General features: G+C 36.7%; 1 protein-coding gene across 8 annotated transcripts in view; it reads left to right on the top strand.

The window, feature by feature from the left end:
• The window catches only part of MALRD1 (MAM and LDL receptor class A domain containing 1), a 672,837-nt gene that overhangs the window by 461,701 nt on the left and 195,049 nt on the right, over positions 1-16,087 (top strand). For 7 of the 8 annotated variants that reach the window (XM_073229124.1, XM_073229120.1, XM_073229123.1 and 4 more), the window contains one exon: positions 9,537-9,738. The exons of the other annotated variant lie outside the window; for it this stretch is intronic. In XM_073229124.1, the coding sequence (XP_073085225.1) occupies positions 9,537-9,738 (202 nt within the window). The remainder of the gene's footprint in view (positions 1-9,536; positions 9,739-16,087) is intronic. 8 annotated transcript variants of the gene reach the window in all.

Genomic DNA, 16,087 nt, shown 5'->3' with positions numbered 1-16,087 from the left:
TATGAGGTGCTGGGTTCTCACAGGTGTGGATGTGGTCTGGCTGTTGTCCTGTGTCTTCTGGTCTCTCTTTTAGGAAGAGTTTTCTTTGTTGTATTTTCAAAAATATATGTGGTTTTTGGTAGAGATTTCTGGTGCTGTACTCACACTGCCATCTTGTCTCCACTCTCTCAGATGACATTTGAATTTACACTTGAAAATAAGGAGGAGCCAGCTTTATAAATGTAGTTAAGAATGTTGCAGGCAAAGAGAATTAGCTAATGTAAAAACTCAAAGAGAGGGGCATTTGAAGGCCAGTATAGCTGGAACAAAATAAGCAAGAGAAAGAAATCAAACATACAGACAAGAGCCAGCTTGTGTAGGGCTTTGTAGATATGGTAAGGAGATTGGATTTTATTCTAAGAACCATGGGAAGTCATTGGAGACAGTCTTAGCTTGAGCTACTATAACAAATTTCCATGGACTAGGGGGCTTTAACAACAGAAATATATTTCTCACAGTTCTGAAGGCTGAAAAGTCCAAGATCCAGGTACTGGCCAATTTGGTTCATGGTGTGGGCCCTCTTTCTGGTTTGCAAAGCTACCTTCTTTCTGGGAGCCCCCCTGGCAACAGGAGAGAGATCATCTCCCAGCATCTCTCCTTACAAGGACACTAACCCCACCTGTGGGGCTCCACCCTCATGACCTAACTACCTTCCCAAAGGCTCTGTCTCCTAATACCATCACACCAGGGGTTAAGGGCTTCAACATATGAATTTGGTGGGAGTGAAGAGAGGGCACACATTTGGTCCATGGCAGAAAATGAAATTGTGACATAATATAACCTCACCTTAAAATTTAAAAGATCTGTCTGGCTGTTCTGTGGAAAGTGATGGGAGCTGGCAGGTAGGAAGAGACTGAATGGAAGCCAAGTGGAGAGGCAGGTTAGAAGATGCTATCCTGGCATCCAGAGCAGAGAAGATAGGGCTTTAAAATGGAGTATAATGATAAACCAGAAAGCAATTTCTACAAATAAGGAACAAGACTTAGAACTCCACTGGCATACTAAGATTGTTCTCTAAAGCCTGCTTTAGTTTTATTAGTATATTGATGAAGGGCATCACATAAGGCAAAAGCAGATAAGAAGACTTGTACATTTGATGAGATCAGAGTAAAATTCAGTTATGATTTTCCCATTACTTTTTAGGATAAAAAGCCAAGTGATTCCAATCTAGTCCAACCCTCAAAGTAAGCAAAATAGCCTGCATAAAGGCAAATGTTTAATAGTAACTGAGAAGTTCAGGATAAAGGAATAGCATTCAGAATAGTAAATGAATGATATTCAGAAAAATTAAGTGTTCATATAGGCACCTGTATCCTTTGATTCAAAGGCTCAATAAATTATAAAGCAATGCTAATACATACTTCATTTTCTAAGTCAGCTTCTTTCTGTCTTTCAATTACTTTCCTACATAAAAAAATTAAGAACACTCCTTAAAATGTTTCTAAGAGTATTAAGACAACCAAATTAAATTCCCATGAGATTATTTAGTTCCAGTAGTTCAGCTTTCCAGCTTCTGGCTTGTTCTGATATTTAATGCTAACTCAGGTAAGTTATTCAATGTCTATGAAAAAAGAGGTAAAGTTTGGCATAGGACAAGAAAATTTCACTAAAAATGACTGATAACCTTTTATTACTCCATACTCATTTTTTAAAGATACAGAAGGGAAGTGAATAGGTTGCTTTTATAATTAATACTTTTCATAACATTTTTTGTAATTTATAGAAATGTCTAACTGCTCAGGGAGGAAAAATGCACTACATCCTAAAACTTCTTTCAGTGATAACAGATGAATTAATATATCTAAATGGGCTTCTAGAAGCCTATTGTTCAACTTCAGAGCAGTTTTGTCTAACAGGTTGAAATACTCTTTGTCTTAGCGTTGAGTTTTAGACCTAAATGATTTCTGCTAAAATCTATGAAATGTAGCATATAAGTGTTCCATTGAGCAAGTTGTTTTTGTTATGTTCCAGTGCTTGTGAATTATGTTTTGTTTTAATTTGATGTTTAGGAAGACAGTAAGAGCAGAATGGGAAAAAAAAATCCTGAGAATAATATAAAATGGTTGCTATAAACTGTCCATTGTTTGAAGTCCTTTGCATATATTAATTAATCGAATCCTTGCACTATCAATGAGGCAAGTTCTGACATTATCTAAATTTTAACAGATGAGGAAAATGAGGTAGAGAAAGCTTCAGGAACTTGTTCAATGTCATAGAGCTGGGAAATGCCTACCCAACATATCCCTAGGTCTATGGGCTCCAGTCTGCTTTTTAATTACTATGCTGTACTGCCTGTCAGAGCTAGATGACTACTTTTATGGCATATTTTATTTTCTATATTTTTATTATTCAATATCATCTCTTATTTTCTACCAGTAGTTACTGAAATCTAGTTCTTTACAAGGTGCTTTGCACAAATGTTTCTGCATATTGTAGTTTTCAGTATAAATTCAGTTTGAATTGCAAATTTTACCAAGACAAGTAGCATAGTGTTTATTTAAATGTCTGGATGTCTCCCTAAATGTGTGGTGTGTGTGAGGTGGTGTGGGGAGGGATGGTATAGGTATTTGTTTTACCTAGAGTTACCTGTGTGACATACCATTTACTACTTTTGTTCTGCTGCTTCTGATAATTTTTGAATGAGCAGTTTTAAGAGCTACCAAAACTATATCCTCTTTGTCAAACTGATAGAGGTCTCCCCTGGTCCATTCTGGAATCTTCTCAAGATTGTCATGGGACCTATAACTTCTTCCAACAGAAGATCTGGATTTTTCCCCTCTCTAGGCTAATGCAGGAGGAAATTGTTTAATCCATGTGATGCTCCCAGGCCACTGAACTTCAGAGTACATTTGGCAGAGAAAGAAGAATCTCCCCCTTCAATTCAGGCTTATCTCTTTAATGCAGAATGATTTAATGTGGGCCCAGAATAATAACATGGGCCCTCTGGGGTGTAGTGCAGAGGAACACAGCACCAGGAATGGCCAGGTACTTTGTGATATTCTCAGAAGGATATCTGGTGTACTGATCAGCAACTATGCTCATGATTCACATGTAATAATATGTTAATCATAAGTCATTGCATAATGAATCACTAAAGTATGGTACATGAAGAGTTCCTAGTAATAGTGGAAATGCATGTTGTATTTATAGTCACTTAATCAGGGCACTATGCAATTATTATGCAATAATAACTTATAAAATGATAACCTGTGTTAATGAATTGCCCAAGAGTCTCTGTTTATTACCATGAGATGTTACTGTTGTTGGGCAGCTGCATCTGGGGAGGTCTCTCTATGCACACTAGATGAGACCTCAACATGGACAGGGAGAGTTCTTGACTGAACGAGACAGAGTTCTCATACAGGTCAGACAAGTGTAGATAAGGAAGAAATTCACTAAAGTGAGAGAGTCATTAGTGGCAGCAGCCATGCAGGTAATAGAGGACAAGGAAGAGCAGAGGGAAAAAAGGGAAGCTCATAGAACTCCTGCTTGGCATAGGGCAAATCCCTTGCCAACTCTTGGCGTCCAGTTTCTGCTTGAATCTGCATGGCATGGGAGCTAAGTTCCCACCATCCCAGGATTTGGGGGAGCCGCAGAACACTGGATGGAGTGAGATTATGTTCTGAGTACTTCCCAAGGCAAAGAGAGGAGATTTTGGGGCAGGCTACTAAAGAACATGATTGTACAAATGCAGTCCTGTCCAGGTCACCCAGATGACAGGAACTTGCAAGCTCAAACAGAGATCTCAGTAGCCCTTCATTACTTATCTGGAGTAGAAGAGAGACATAGTGAAGACTGGTGCTTAAGTATGGAAAATAGAATGAAATAGCAAAATAAAAAAGATGCTTACCAAAGTAGCAAAGAGCACAGAGACACAATGCAGTAAGTTGAGCAATGAGAAGTCTCTAAGCTAAAAAATACACACTTGAGGAAAGGGAAGTGTGGGCAGCCTCAGAGAGGAGGCATGCTTAAGAGCTTAGGATTCTGTCTTTAAAGGCTTTCAAGAATGGGATGAAGGGCCATGTGCGGGGCAAGGGTTGTTGAGCGTAGGCTTGACTTGTGGTCTCATGATGTGTATCTCTGGTGAGAGACATTATGTCACCATAGTCTGTCGTCTAGATGTTCTGTAAGATAAACTTAGCACAAGGAATTTCTTGATCTTGTTCTTCTCCTATTCTCCAAGATATTGGTTAACCTCAGGCAGTGGAGACATATCATTTGGGACTGCTTGCCATGCCTTAATGTAGGATGAGTTATTGTCTGATTACCAGAAAATTTGTTAGGAATCTTACCTCCTAACTCCCTGGTTTCTAACATGGAATCTTAGTCTTAAGATGGAGTCCCTCCTGTTCTTCCTACACTATTGATGTCTTGGCATTTAATCAGGATGCCTGTCCCACGCCCCTGCCCTGCCTCATTCCCACATGGGTGAGGACCTGGCCTATTTTGTAATTATCACTAGTGCTGCAAAATTTCTACCGGTTATTATGTAGAATAAAAAGAGAAATGAGAAAAAATGTTTCAGAAGGGAAAAAAATACATTAAAAAACTGTTAACACTATACTTGTGTTTTCAAACAAAAATGTATTCCAGATTAAATTGGTACTAGTTTGTATAGCATATGCTTAAGTCAACTTACATATAGATTTTTTGTTGTTGTATTCCTTTTCTTTACTAATGCTTAATTTAAAAATGCATTTTTATGATAAGCTACTATGATTGTTGAGAGATGCTATGAGTATCCCATCTATAATTTTATTCTTTTTATAGAGTACATTTTAACTGATGTTGTAGACTACCCAGTTCTCTTTCATTCTTGTTACATGCTGAACTTCATGGTCATTGTTTTCACAAGTGGTTATACACTGCTTATCAAGTGCCACTTTTGAGAATAACATTAGATAGTGTAAGAGAGGAAATTAATATGTATGCAAATATTCCATGCATGAAAAGTAGAGAGATCTACATAGGAATTGTTAAGCACACTTAGCAAATGTCTGCCGTCTAAAGAGACTTGTGGAAGAGCTAGATTTTTTCCTGAAATTTGAGAATTCATACTGTTTTAAGCAGAACTATGGAAAATAATATGCTAGGTAGTAACTCCCAGTGTGTCACACACACTGGTGTGTCAGTAATATGCAAGAACAATAGTTGAAATGAACCAAAGTTTCTTTTTAGCAATTTCCTCCCCTTTTGAGAATAAATTCAAGATTCTCCCTATATATCAGCTTCCATATTTTAATATGATAGGTCTTATTGAATAAAAGAAGGAGGTAATATTGTATTTGCTGTGCTAGGCATCTCAGTAGGCAGTTCACATGACGTTCAAGACCCTGTGACAGAGTCCCTGTAGACAGAGTCTTATGTATATGTTAGCATAGCAAAGGTGGGCATGTAGGTCTTGACAGCAAAGATTCTTTCACAGCACAGGTAGAGGAAACCATGCTGACATGTGCTGTGTATCTTCCATTTTAGGTAAGAGAAAAATAAACCTTAAAATGTTAAAAGAAACACTGCCATAAGTTGCTATTAAACTCTAAATTAGCTGGATGGGAAGGCACCACATAGAAGGCAAAGATTGACACTCAGGAGAAGGAGCTAATCTAATCTGACCTTCAAATTACTTTCTCCTTAGAATATAATAAAATCAGAAAAAGAAAAGGGACCTGAAGTTGGACACACTGTTAAAAATTAATATCAAGTCAAAGTTTTAAGGGAGAGATGTGGGAATTTGAGAAATAAGGTATTTCTTGCACCTGCCTGCAAATGGGCTGGGTGCAAAGTCACCTTGAGAAAGAACCAGAAGTCAGGTTTTCTTGGAAGCCTGCATCCCAAGCTGAATATGATGGCTTCTTAAATAACTTTTAGCATATTTAAAGTTAAAGCAACTTTTCTTTTACAGTTTTATTTTGTGACATGTCAGTCTCTGTGTTCCTCATAGATTCTGGTCTTAGTGCTTTGTTTAGGAAGCCCTTTTCAGTAATAACGTAACAAAATAATCTCATTTTATTTTGTTATTGCATAATTGTGATTTCTAGATTTAACTGTAATCCTCTTATAATTTATTTTGTATATATATGGTGAAGATAGGAGCTCATGATTTTCTTTCCAAATAGCAAGCCAGTTCTTCCAACCATTGATTGCATACTCTGTCCTCCCCCCGTGGATTTGACATGCTTTTATTATCACACATTAAATTCATATATGCATCTGTAAATTTTTACATATGTATGAAAAAGTGATTGCTTCTTAGTTGGATACAAAGATACATGCATAGAGAGATGATGGAAATATGGAGATAAATCATAATCATCTACATCCTTATTCACTGTTACCTACTTAATTTGTCAATTTAGGAAAAAGTTATTTAAAATTCCTCCAATTTAACTATAAAAGACACTTTGTCTTTTTGTTTTTATCAGTCTCAGCACTTTATATTTCAAAGCCATATTGTTGAATGTATAAAGATTCAAGACAGTTGTATGTGTGTGGGGAATTCTAACTTTTATCAATATTAAATATCTGTCTTTATACCTTCCCTAAAATCTTATTTTTTCTGTTAATAATATGGACATTTTACCATTTTTAAAATTAATTTCTTTAGTACCTTACCCATTCCTTTATTTTTAACTATCCCTTGGGATTTAGCTTTAGTTATGTCAGTTATAAACAGTATATGGCTAGATTCCTTTTTCCAGTAACCCGAGTTTCTCTGTTGTATAAATCAATTCATTCCTTTCACATGTGTTATGATTACTGTTTCACCATAATATAGACCTTTTTGTGTGTGTGTTTTCTATTTTTTTTTTCTTGTTTCATTATTTTCCCTTTTACCTCTGTCGGTACTTAGGTTGACTGATCTCCTTTATTCTTGCTTACTCCCAGTATTTGTAAATTTTAATTGCTATTTCCCTGTGTCTAAACTGGATACTTTATTTTTTAGCAAATCCATATAATATACCTATCCATTATCACTGAATACATTGAAAATTAATTGTGTATCTCTACCCTATCCACCACTCAGATAAAAGAAGACCTTTGGCAAGATTTTACTGACGTGGCTCATCCCCACAAACAGCTCTATGACTTACTAAAATTGTCTGGGAACATTAGATTCCTTGCATAAGTAATTCATCTACTGTTCAGTTATATTATTAGTTGGGAGAAAAAAACACAGATGTGTCAGGCTAACATTGAATGCTACACAGGTCATTCTGCTATTAAGAGACATTTGGTTGGTGCTTTATTTCTGATTAGCCCTAAATAGTCTGTCTCTTTTAAAGAATGCAAGGTTAATATTGTAGAACTAAACACAGATTAGCCATTTTCTTTTCCACATGCAAGTGCTATAATTTTTCTCAGCTCTTCCTCTTCTGATACAGCCAGTGATGTTTATTGCAAACAGTGATGTTCAGGAAAGTGTGGACTGGAATATAGGAAACCTGTGTCCTATACCCAGCTTTCTAAATTACTAATGACTGGAAACAGCAAATTTCTAAAGCTCTCTGGTTCTCATTCCCTTTACTTACAAGGATACGAGCAGTTCTTTTGTGAAACATCTGAAAACCCTGAAATTGCACCCTGCAAACATTTTTTTAAATTCTAGAAAAGCATGTCAGCTCCTCGTGATGAAATCATCAGTTAATATTCTCATTAACATGCCTCATCCTGCTACATTAACTCCTCTTTCAAAATAAATGATCTGGTGTATAAAAGCAAACACATGAATAATAATCAAAAGGAAATATACTTAGTGTCAGTACTTTACATGTATTAACTTAACAGACCTAGTAACAGACCTATCAGGTAGGTATTAATATGTCTTCCATTTAAAAAGGGAGCCATTGAAGTTTAAAGAGATGAAATAATTTAGCCTATGATATCCAGTTAATACTGGAAGAGCCAGGATTAGACTGTGGGTCCTAGCCTCTGACTATGACACTGTTCAGCAGCCTAGTTGCTAGGATTGTTAGGATTGCTAGGTAGGTTTAACACTGATGGAAAGTTTTATGCTTTTAAATAGGATGGAGCTGATCAGAAATGCCTCCCTGTAATACAACTAATCACTGACCAACTTGGGATTAGACAGGGGTAGGGCAGTGATTGAATTCATTTAATTAGCTTTGAGGTATTAAGGAGCAAACTGGGATTCTCCATGTCCCATCTCAAATGAGAAAGTCTCCAAGAGCCTGACCCCCTGACCTCCCACCCCACCAGCCAGACAAGCCATTCCCTAGCCCTGGAAATGCCAACCTGCAGGTGTGTGATAGGAGACCAGAGAGGGGGCCCTAAAAAAACTGAGAGCCCTGCCAGCCCTCTTTGTCCCCCTCAGCCCCATGGCAGAGCTGGATCAGAGGGTTTAGCTACTGAGGCTGGGTCTGAACCCTTTACCCTCTGGGGCTTTGTTTCCCTGCCCCTCTGTCTGTCTGCTTATCTGTCTGTTGGTCTATTCCTTAGAAACTCATCACTACAGGTCCTGGCATCTTCCCAGTTTGTCCCATAAACTGATCTCTTATTTAAAAAAAAAACAAAAAAAAATGAAAATGCTAGTTCACTTAGATTTCCTTCTAGTTATATTATGGAAATTTTATAGTTTTTATAGCCTTTTCAGACTGGCTTCTCTCACTTAGAAATATACACTTAACACTCCTCCTGTCTTTTTGTGACTTGATAGAAAATGAAAGGATTCCAGCACATGGATGAACCAAAATTGGTTTACCCACTCACCTATTAAAGAACCTCTTGGTTGCTTCCAGTTTTGACAATTACAAATAAAGCTGCTATAAACTTCATGTGCAGGTATTTTTTTGTGTGTGTAGACGTAAGTTTTCAGCTCCTTTGGGTAAATACCAAGGAGAGCAATTGTTAGAGAGTGTTAAGTTTTGTGAGAAACTGCAAAACTGTCTCCTACAGTGGCTGGACCATTTTGCATTCCCAGCAGCAATGATGAAGAGTAGATGCCGCTCCTCGCACAGCTGTGGTGTTTGGTGACTTGGATCATTGCCATTCTAAAAGGTGTCATGTTTCCTTGAAGACATGTACTGCTGGCTGTCATATGCTCATTGGCCATCTGTGCTGCTGCTTTGGTGTGGTGTTGGGTTGTTTATTATTTTTGAGTTTTAGAAGTTCTTTGAACATTATGGATATCAGTCCTTTATCAGATGTGCAGTTTAAAATATTTTCTCCAGTCTCTGAGTTGTCTCTTCATTGTCATAACAACGCCTTTCACGGAGCAGACGTTTTTCATTTCAGTGAAGTCCAATTGGTCCCACTTTGGGACACAGAAATTGGGATGACAAAACCGATAAAGGTCTAACTATTCAAATAAAAGACAGTTATCTGCATAACCTCAATTTGTACAGAGAGACAATGTTCTAGTCAAGGCATTGTGCTGTCACACGGCCAGACTCCATTCTTTTATTAAGAATCTGCATATCCACATATCACTAACATCCACACCACAGAGAGTTGCTTTTTCTGTTTTCCCCCATTACTAGGTGTACACCATTGAGGAATCTGGACTGAATATCCTGATGTGGTCAGTGATTGGGAATAAAAGAACCAGTTGGATGTATGGACATGTACCTCTCTCCAGTAACAGTCCTTTTAAGGTGGCATTTGAAGCTGATTTAAGTGGATATAAAGACATCTTTATTGCTCTAGATGACATCTCTTTTACCCCAGAATGTATTTTTGGAGGTAAGTAATTCCTTTAGAAAATGAGATGTACAAGTACTGTTTTCAATATCTAAATAGAGAAGAATTTCTAGAGACTTAACATTTCTAGGTTCAGTTCTACTCATACATTGAAGAAAGAGCAACCATTAGGAGATAAATTTGTAAGAAACCTGGAGGAAATAGTAATCTCCTTAATGTAGCTTTACGGTCTGCTTTCTTTATTTTGAAAGGTTCACAGTAATGTACAAGGTAAAGATTCCTCTGTTCACCTGATGTCTTGCAGACTGTCTTTTCCTTCCATATTAGCCCTTTCCCTTCCTGGGTCATTTCTCTTCTGTTTCTACTGTACAATCTAGCTTTCTTATACTTTTGCATACATAAAAAATCTTGTCATTAGCTCCTTTTTCCAAGAAATTCCCTTCCTCTGGTTCTTGATTAGTCCTCTTAAGCCTGTTTCCAAACATAATTAACATGAAAATTATAATTCTAGATTTTCAAAGCTTTCTGCGTTTTTCCATAAAACAGCCTCTGTATACTTTTTCACTAATAATCCAAGATTTGATGATATAACACCTCAGTTCTATTCTCAGTCAGGACTTTGTATTCTGTTATTTCTTATTTTTCCATTTTAACTTAAACTTGGATCCTCTTTGTGTGCCTGGTATTGTGCTAAATACTTCGCATATATTGACGTGTTTATTTATCAGACCATCCCTGTAGAATAAATGCAGGGATCCAGCTCATGTTCAGTCATAATGGCTTTATTGCTTTTTGAAACTGAGTTGCTATAACCATTTTTATTTCCCAAACTGCTGCTGACTATGCTCATTAGGGCCACTAAAAATTTTGGTTTATCACCTTAGCTGAGCCCTCAGGGTCCAAGACACTTTCCCCATTCCCTGGCATGGAATGGGAACAATCCCCCAAACCCTGCAGTTGTGCCCTTGAATTTTCTTCACTCTGCCAACGTTCTTACATCTTTTGAATTGAAAATAGATGTTTTTCATTTATAACAAACTCTCTTAACTTTCCCTTTCCACCTCCAAATATGCCTGTATCTACAGCTGAACTCTTGTCACTGACTGTCTCAGGAAACCCTCCCCCCACCATACACACATCTTTTTAAGAATATGTCTGTTCTTGGTCATTACTCCACGTCTTCTCTGTCCTGTATCCCCGTATCTTCAGTTTGTTTCCCTCCACTGCTCAGTCTTAGCTCTTGTCACACGCACACACACGCGCGCACCTACGTGCATAAATGCACCATTTCCCACTAGCTCTGAGCTCCTCAAGAGCAAGAAGAATTTGTCTGTTTAGTCTTTAGAGACTAATGCAAGGACCAGGAAATTTGAGCTGAAAACATTATTATTATTAATAATAATAATTATAGCTGATTGTGCGAGTAACAACTTTAATATTTACCCAAGTGTTAACTGATTCTTGCCTACAATGTTGTAGAACAGATTTTATAGTCAAAGATGATTTTTAAAAAAAGTTAAACCTTAGGCATTACACCATAAGCTGTCTTCTGCCCCTGACCTTGTGTAATGGAAGTGCCTGCACCAACTCCCCACCCAACTTCCAAAATCTCTAGGCTTAGTTGTACCTCTGCACGTCATGCTCCATGCAGGCAGATGCTTTTGGAACATCATCCAGTAAACCAGTGTTCCTCATCCTGGGGGATGTGCAGTCATGTGCCAGGGAGTGTGCAAAACTGCCACATAAATGCAGCATGGGTACAGCTTCATTGGATTTTCATGAGGATTTGGGGAGAAAAGTTGCATAAAATATTATTACACAACATTTGGAGTAAACAAAAATGTACTTTAGAGCAAAATCCCGAAGAGAAGCATAAAGCTTTAAAGAAGTCTGGACCCATCAGGGTTCGTACTGATACTAACCTTTGTGTTAGTATTTTGAGGTACTGTTGGAAAGCCAGGAATTGCTTTGAATAGATGATCTGGCCATTGAAAAGCTGTGCCATAGAACAGACAATAATATCATATATTGGTGAATATGGAAGATATCACCAATATAAGACATAAACTGTACAAGCACATATTACTAAGTGTAGAAAATTATGCAGAAAAGTATGAAACTAATTTAGTAAGTTCTTTATCAAATAAAGATATCTACAAAGGCTGTAAGAACATATAAAATAAAATAATATCTGTCTCTGAGAAATGGAAGTAAGAATTATTTTTGTTTCTTGGTATTTTTTCCTGCTTTTATAGATGTATGTTCAGGACTGTATTGTTTGTAACCGGAACAAAACAATGTTACTTTATAAAAAAGTTATCAGGTCATGATACATATAATTAAGAACTAAATATTTTTGGGTGATCACTGTTTTAACCATTGCCTAACTGAAATTCTTTATGGGAATTAAAATGGGAGCTATGGCATAGGCTTTTATTACTTTCAATCCTGTGTTTTTTCCCAATGGCTGTTAAAATAAATAGCAGTTCTTAGAGATGTGAAAATTGCACATTATTTCTTTTTACTTGCCAGGGCTAGGAAACATCAGGCAGATTAAGCTTCCTGGGTGAGCTGTTCTTCCAGTAGTTTAGGCATCTGACTTTTTGGTAACTATGGTTATCAAAAAGGGTAAAACCTTTACACTTTGTAAGAAAGAATGAGTAATTTAGAATCAGTTATGAATTAGCACTTTTCTTAAAGTTGCCTTAATTTTCCAGAAGGCAGCAAACAGACTCAGGTAGAAGTGTTTTTTTTTTACCAGCTTTACTGAATATTCTCAACAATTAAAAATTGTATATATTTTAAGTGTACAATGTGGTGTTTTAATATACATACATATACATTGTGAAATGATAACCACAGTCTAACTAATTATGATATCCATAATGTCACATAGTTACGATTTTTGTGTGTGGTGAGAACATTTAAGATTGAATTTCTTAGCCAGTTTCAAGTATACAGTACAGTATTATTAACTATTGTCACCATGCTATACTTTAAATGTCCAGAGTTTATTCATCCGGCACAGTTGAAACTACCATTTGATCGACATCTCCCCATTTCCCTCATTTCCTAGCTTTTGACAACTCACATTCTATTCTTTGCTTTTATGAGTTCAGTTTTTTTAGATTCCACGTGTGAAATCAGGTAGCAGTTGTCTTTCTTTTTCTGGTTTATTTCACTGAGCATAAGTCATTCAAGTTCACCCATGCTGTCACAAATGACAGGTTTTCCTTCTCTTTAAAGGCTAAATAATATTCCAACACACACACACCATCATATTTTTATTCATCTATCAATCAGTGGTCATTTAGGTTGAATCCATATCTTTGCTATTGTGAATAATGCAACAGTGAACATGATATTTCAGATAATTTCTTTGTGATACTGATTTCATTTCCTTGCATGTACACCCAGAAGGGGGATTACTGGATCATGTGCAGCTCTGTTTTTAATTTTCTGAGAAACCACCATCCTATTTTTCTCATTAGATGTAGCTATTTGTATTCCTGGCAACAGTGTATAAGGGTTCTCTTTTCTTGATAACAGACATCCTAACATGTGTGAGGTGATATCTCACTGTAGTTTTGAGTTGTGTTTTCCTGATGAGTACTGATATTGAGCATCTTTTCATGTACCTGTTGTCCATTCATAGGTGTTCTTTTGAGAAATGGCTGTGCAGGACCTTACCTCATTTTTTAACTGGGTTGTGTTTTTGCTACTGAGTTGTTTGAGTTCCTTATATATTTTGGGTATTAATGCCTTAACAAATAGATGGTTTGCAAATATTTTCTCCTATTCTGTAGGTCTTTCATAGCTCACGTGAGTTTTAGGGTGCTTATTTTTTTGTTCTGTAAATAATGCCATTGGGATTTTAGTAGGGATTGCATCGACTATGAAGATCATTTTGAGTAATACAGATATTTTAACAATATTAATTCTTCCAACCCATGAACACAGATATCTTTCCATTTATTTGGGCTTTCTTCAGTTTCCTTCATTGGTGTTTTACAATTTTCAGAGTACATGTATTTCACTTCTTTGGGTAAGTTTATTCCTAAATATTTCACTTTTTTGTTGCTATTATGAATGGGATTGCTATAGTCAATGGGATTGATTCCTTTCAGATAGTTCACTGTTGGTGTATAGAAATGCAACTGACTTTGTATATGTTGATTTTGTATACTGCAACTTTAATGAATTAATTTATTCTAACAGATTTGTTGTTGGGTCTTTGGGTTTTCTATATATATGATCACATCTGCAAAAAAAAAAAATCTTCCTGTTGAATTGACCCTTTTATCATTATATGACCTTTTTAAATCTCTTATGAAAGTTTTTTACTTCAGGTCTATTTCATCTGATGTAAATGTAGCTACCACTGCTCCCTTTCTGGTTATCATTTGTGTGGAATATCTTTTTTCATCTCTGTACTTACAACTGAGGTATGTCCTTAAAGCTTAATTGAGCTTGTGTAGACAGCTTATTGTTATGTCTTAGGGTTTTTTGTTTTGTTTTTTTATCCATTCAGCCACTCTATGTCCTTTTTTTTTCATTAAGGTATAACTGATATACACTCTTATGAAGGTTTCACATGAAAAACAATGTGGTTACTACATTTACCCATATTATCAAGTCCCCACCCATACTTCAATGAAGTCATTGTCCATCAGTGTAGTAAGATGTCACAGATCCACTATGTCCCTTCTCTGTGCAACATTGTTCTCCCCGTGATCCCCCACACCATGTGTACTAAACATAAAACCTCTCAAACCCCTTCTCCCTCCCTCCCCACCCCCCTTCCCACACCCCTACCCTTTGGTAACCACTGGTTCATTTTTGGAGTCTCAGAGTCTGCTGCCATTTTATTCCTTCAGTTTTGCTTCATTGTTATACTCCACAAATGAGGTAAATCATTTGGTATTTGTCTTTCTCCGCCTGGCTTTTTTCACTGAGCATAATGTACTCCAGCTCTTTCCATGTTGTTGCAAATGGTAGGATTTGTTTCTTTCTTATGGCTGAATAGTATTCTGTTGTGTATATGTACTACATCTGCTTTACCTATTCATCTACTGATGGACACTTAGGTTGCTTCCAAATCTTGGCTATTGCAAAAAGTGCTGCGATAAACATAGGGGTGCATATGTCTTTTTGAATCTAAGAAATTGTATTCATGGGGTAAATTCCAAGTAGTGGGATTCTGGGGTCAAATGGTATTTCTGTTTTTAGTTTTTTGAGGAACCTCCATATTGATTTCCACAATGGTTGAACTAGCTTGCATTCCCACCAGCAGTGTAGGAGGGTTCCCCTTTCTCCACATCCTCGCCAGCATTTGTTGTTCTTAGTATTTTTGATGAAGGCCATCCTTACTGGTATGAGGTGATATCTCATTACGGTTTTAATTTGCATTTCCCGGATGATTGATGATGTGGAGCATCTTTTCATGTGTCTGTTGGCCATCTCAATTTCTTCTTTGGAGAACTGTCTCTTCATATCCTCTGCCCATTTGTTAATCAGTTTATTTGCTATTTTGGTGTTGAGGTGCGTAAGTTCTTTATATATTTTGGATGTTAACCCCTTGTCGGATATGTCATTTACAAATATATTCTCCCATACTGTAGGATGCCTTTTTGTTTTGTTGATGATGTCCTTTGCTGTACAAAGCCTTTTTAGTTTGATGAAGTCACATGAATTCATTTATGCTTTTCTTTCCCTTTCTCTAGGAAATCAGTTCAGGAAGAAGTTGCTCATGCTTATATTCAGGAGATGTTTGCCTATGTTGTCTTCTAAGAGTTTTATGGTTTCATGACTTACATTTGGGTCTTTGATCCATTTTGAGTTTACTTTTGTGTATGGGGTTAAACAATAATCCAGTTTCATTCTCTTGCATGTAGTTGTACAGTTTTGCCAACACCAGCTGTTGAAGAGGCTGTCATTTCACCATTGTATGTCCATGGCTCCTTTATCATATATTAATTGACCATATATGATTGGGTTTATATCAGGGCTCTCTAGTCTGTTCCATTGGTCTATGGGTCTGTTCTTGTGCCAGTACCAAATTGTCTTGATTACTGTAGTTTGGTAGTAGATCTTGAAGTTGGGGAGCATAATCCCCCCAGCTTTATTCTTCCTTCTCAGGATTGCTTTGGCTATTTGAGATCTTTTGTGGTTCCATATGAATTTTAGAACAATTTTCTCTAGTTCTTTGAAGAATGCTGTTGGTATTTTGATAGGAATTGCATTTAATCTATAGATTGCTTTAGGCAGGATGGCCATTTTTACAATATTAATTCTTCCTATCCATGAGCATGGGATGTGTTTACATTTATTGATATCTTCTTTAATTTCTCTCATGAGTGTCTTGTAGTTTTCAAAGTATAGGTCTTTCACT

The sequence above is a fragment of the Manis javanica genome, chromosome 2 (assembly GCF_040802235.1).
Source record: "Manis javanica isolate MJ-LG chromosome 2, MJ_LKY, whole genome shotgun sequence".
Classification (NCBI taxonomy): Eukaryota; Metazoa; Chordata; class Mammalia; order Pholidota; family Manidae; genus Manis; species Manis javanica.
The sequence above is the reverse complement of the archived record's forward strand: the minus strand, read 5'-3'. Positions and strand labels throughout refer to the sequence as shown.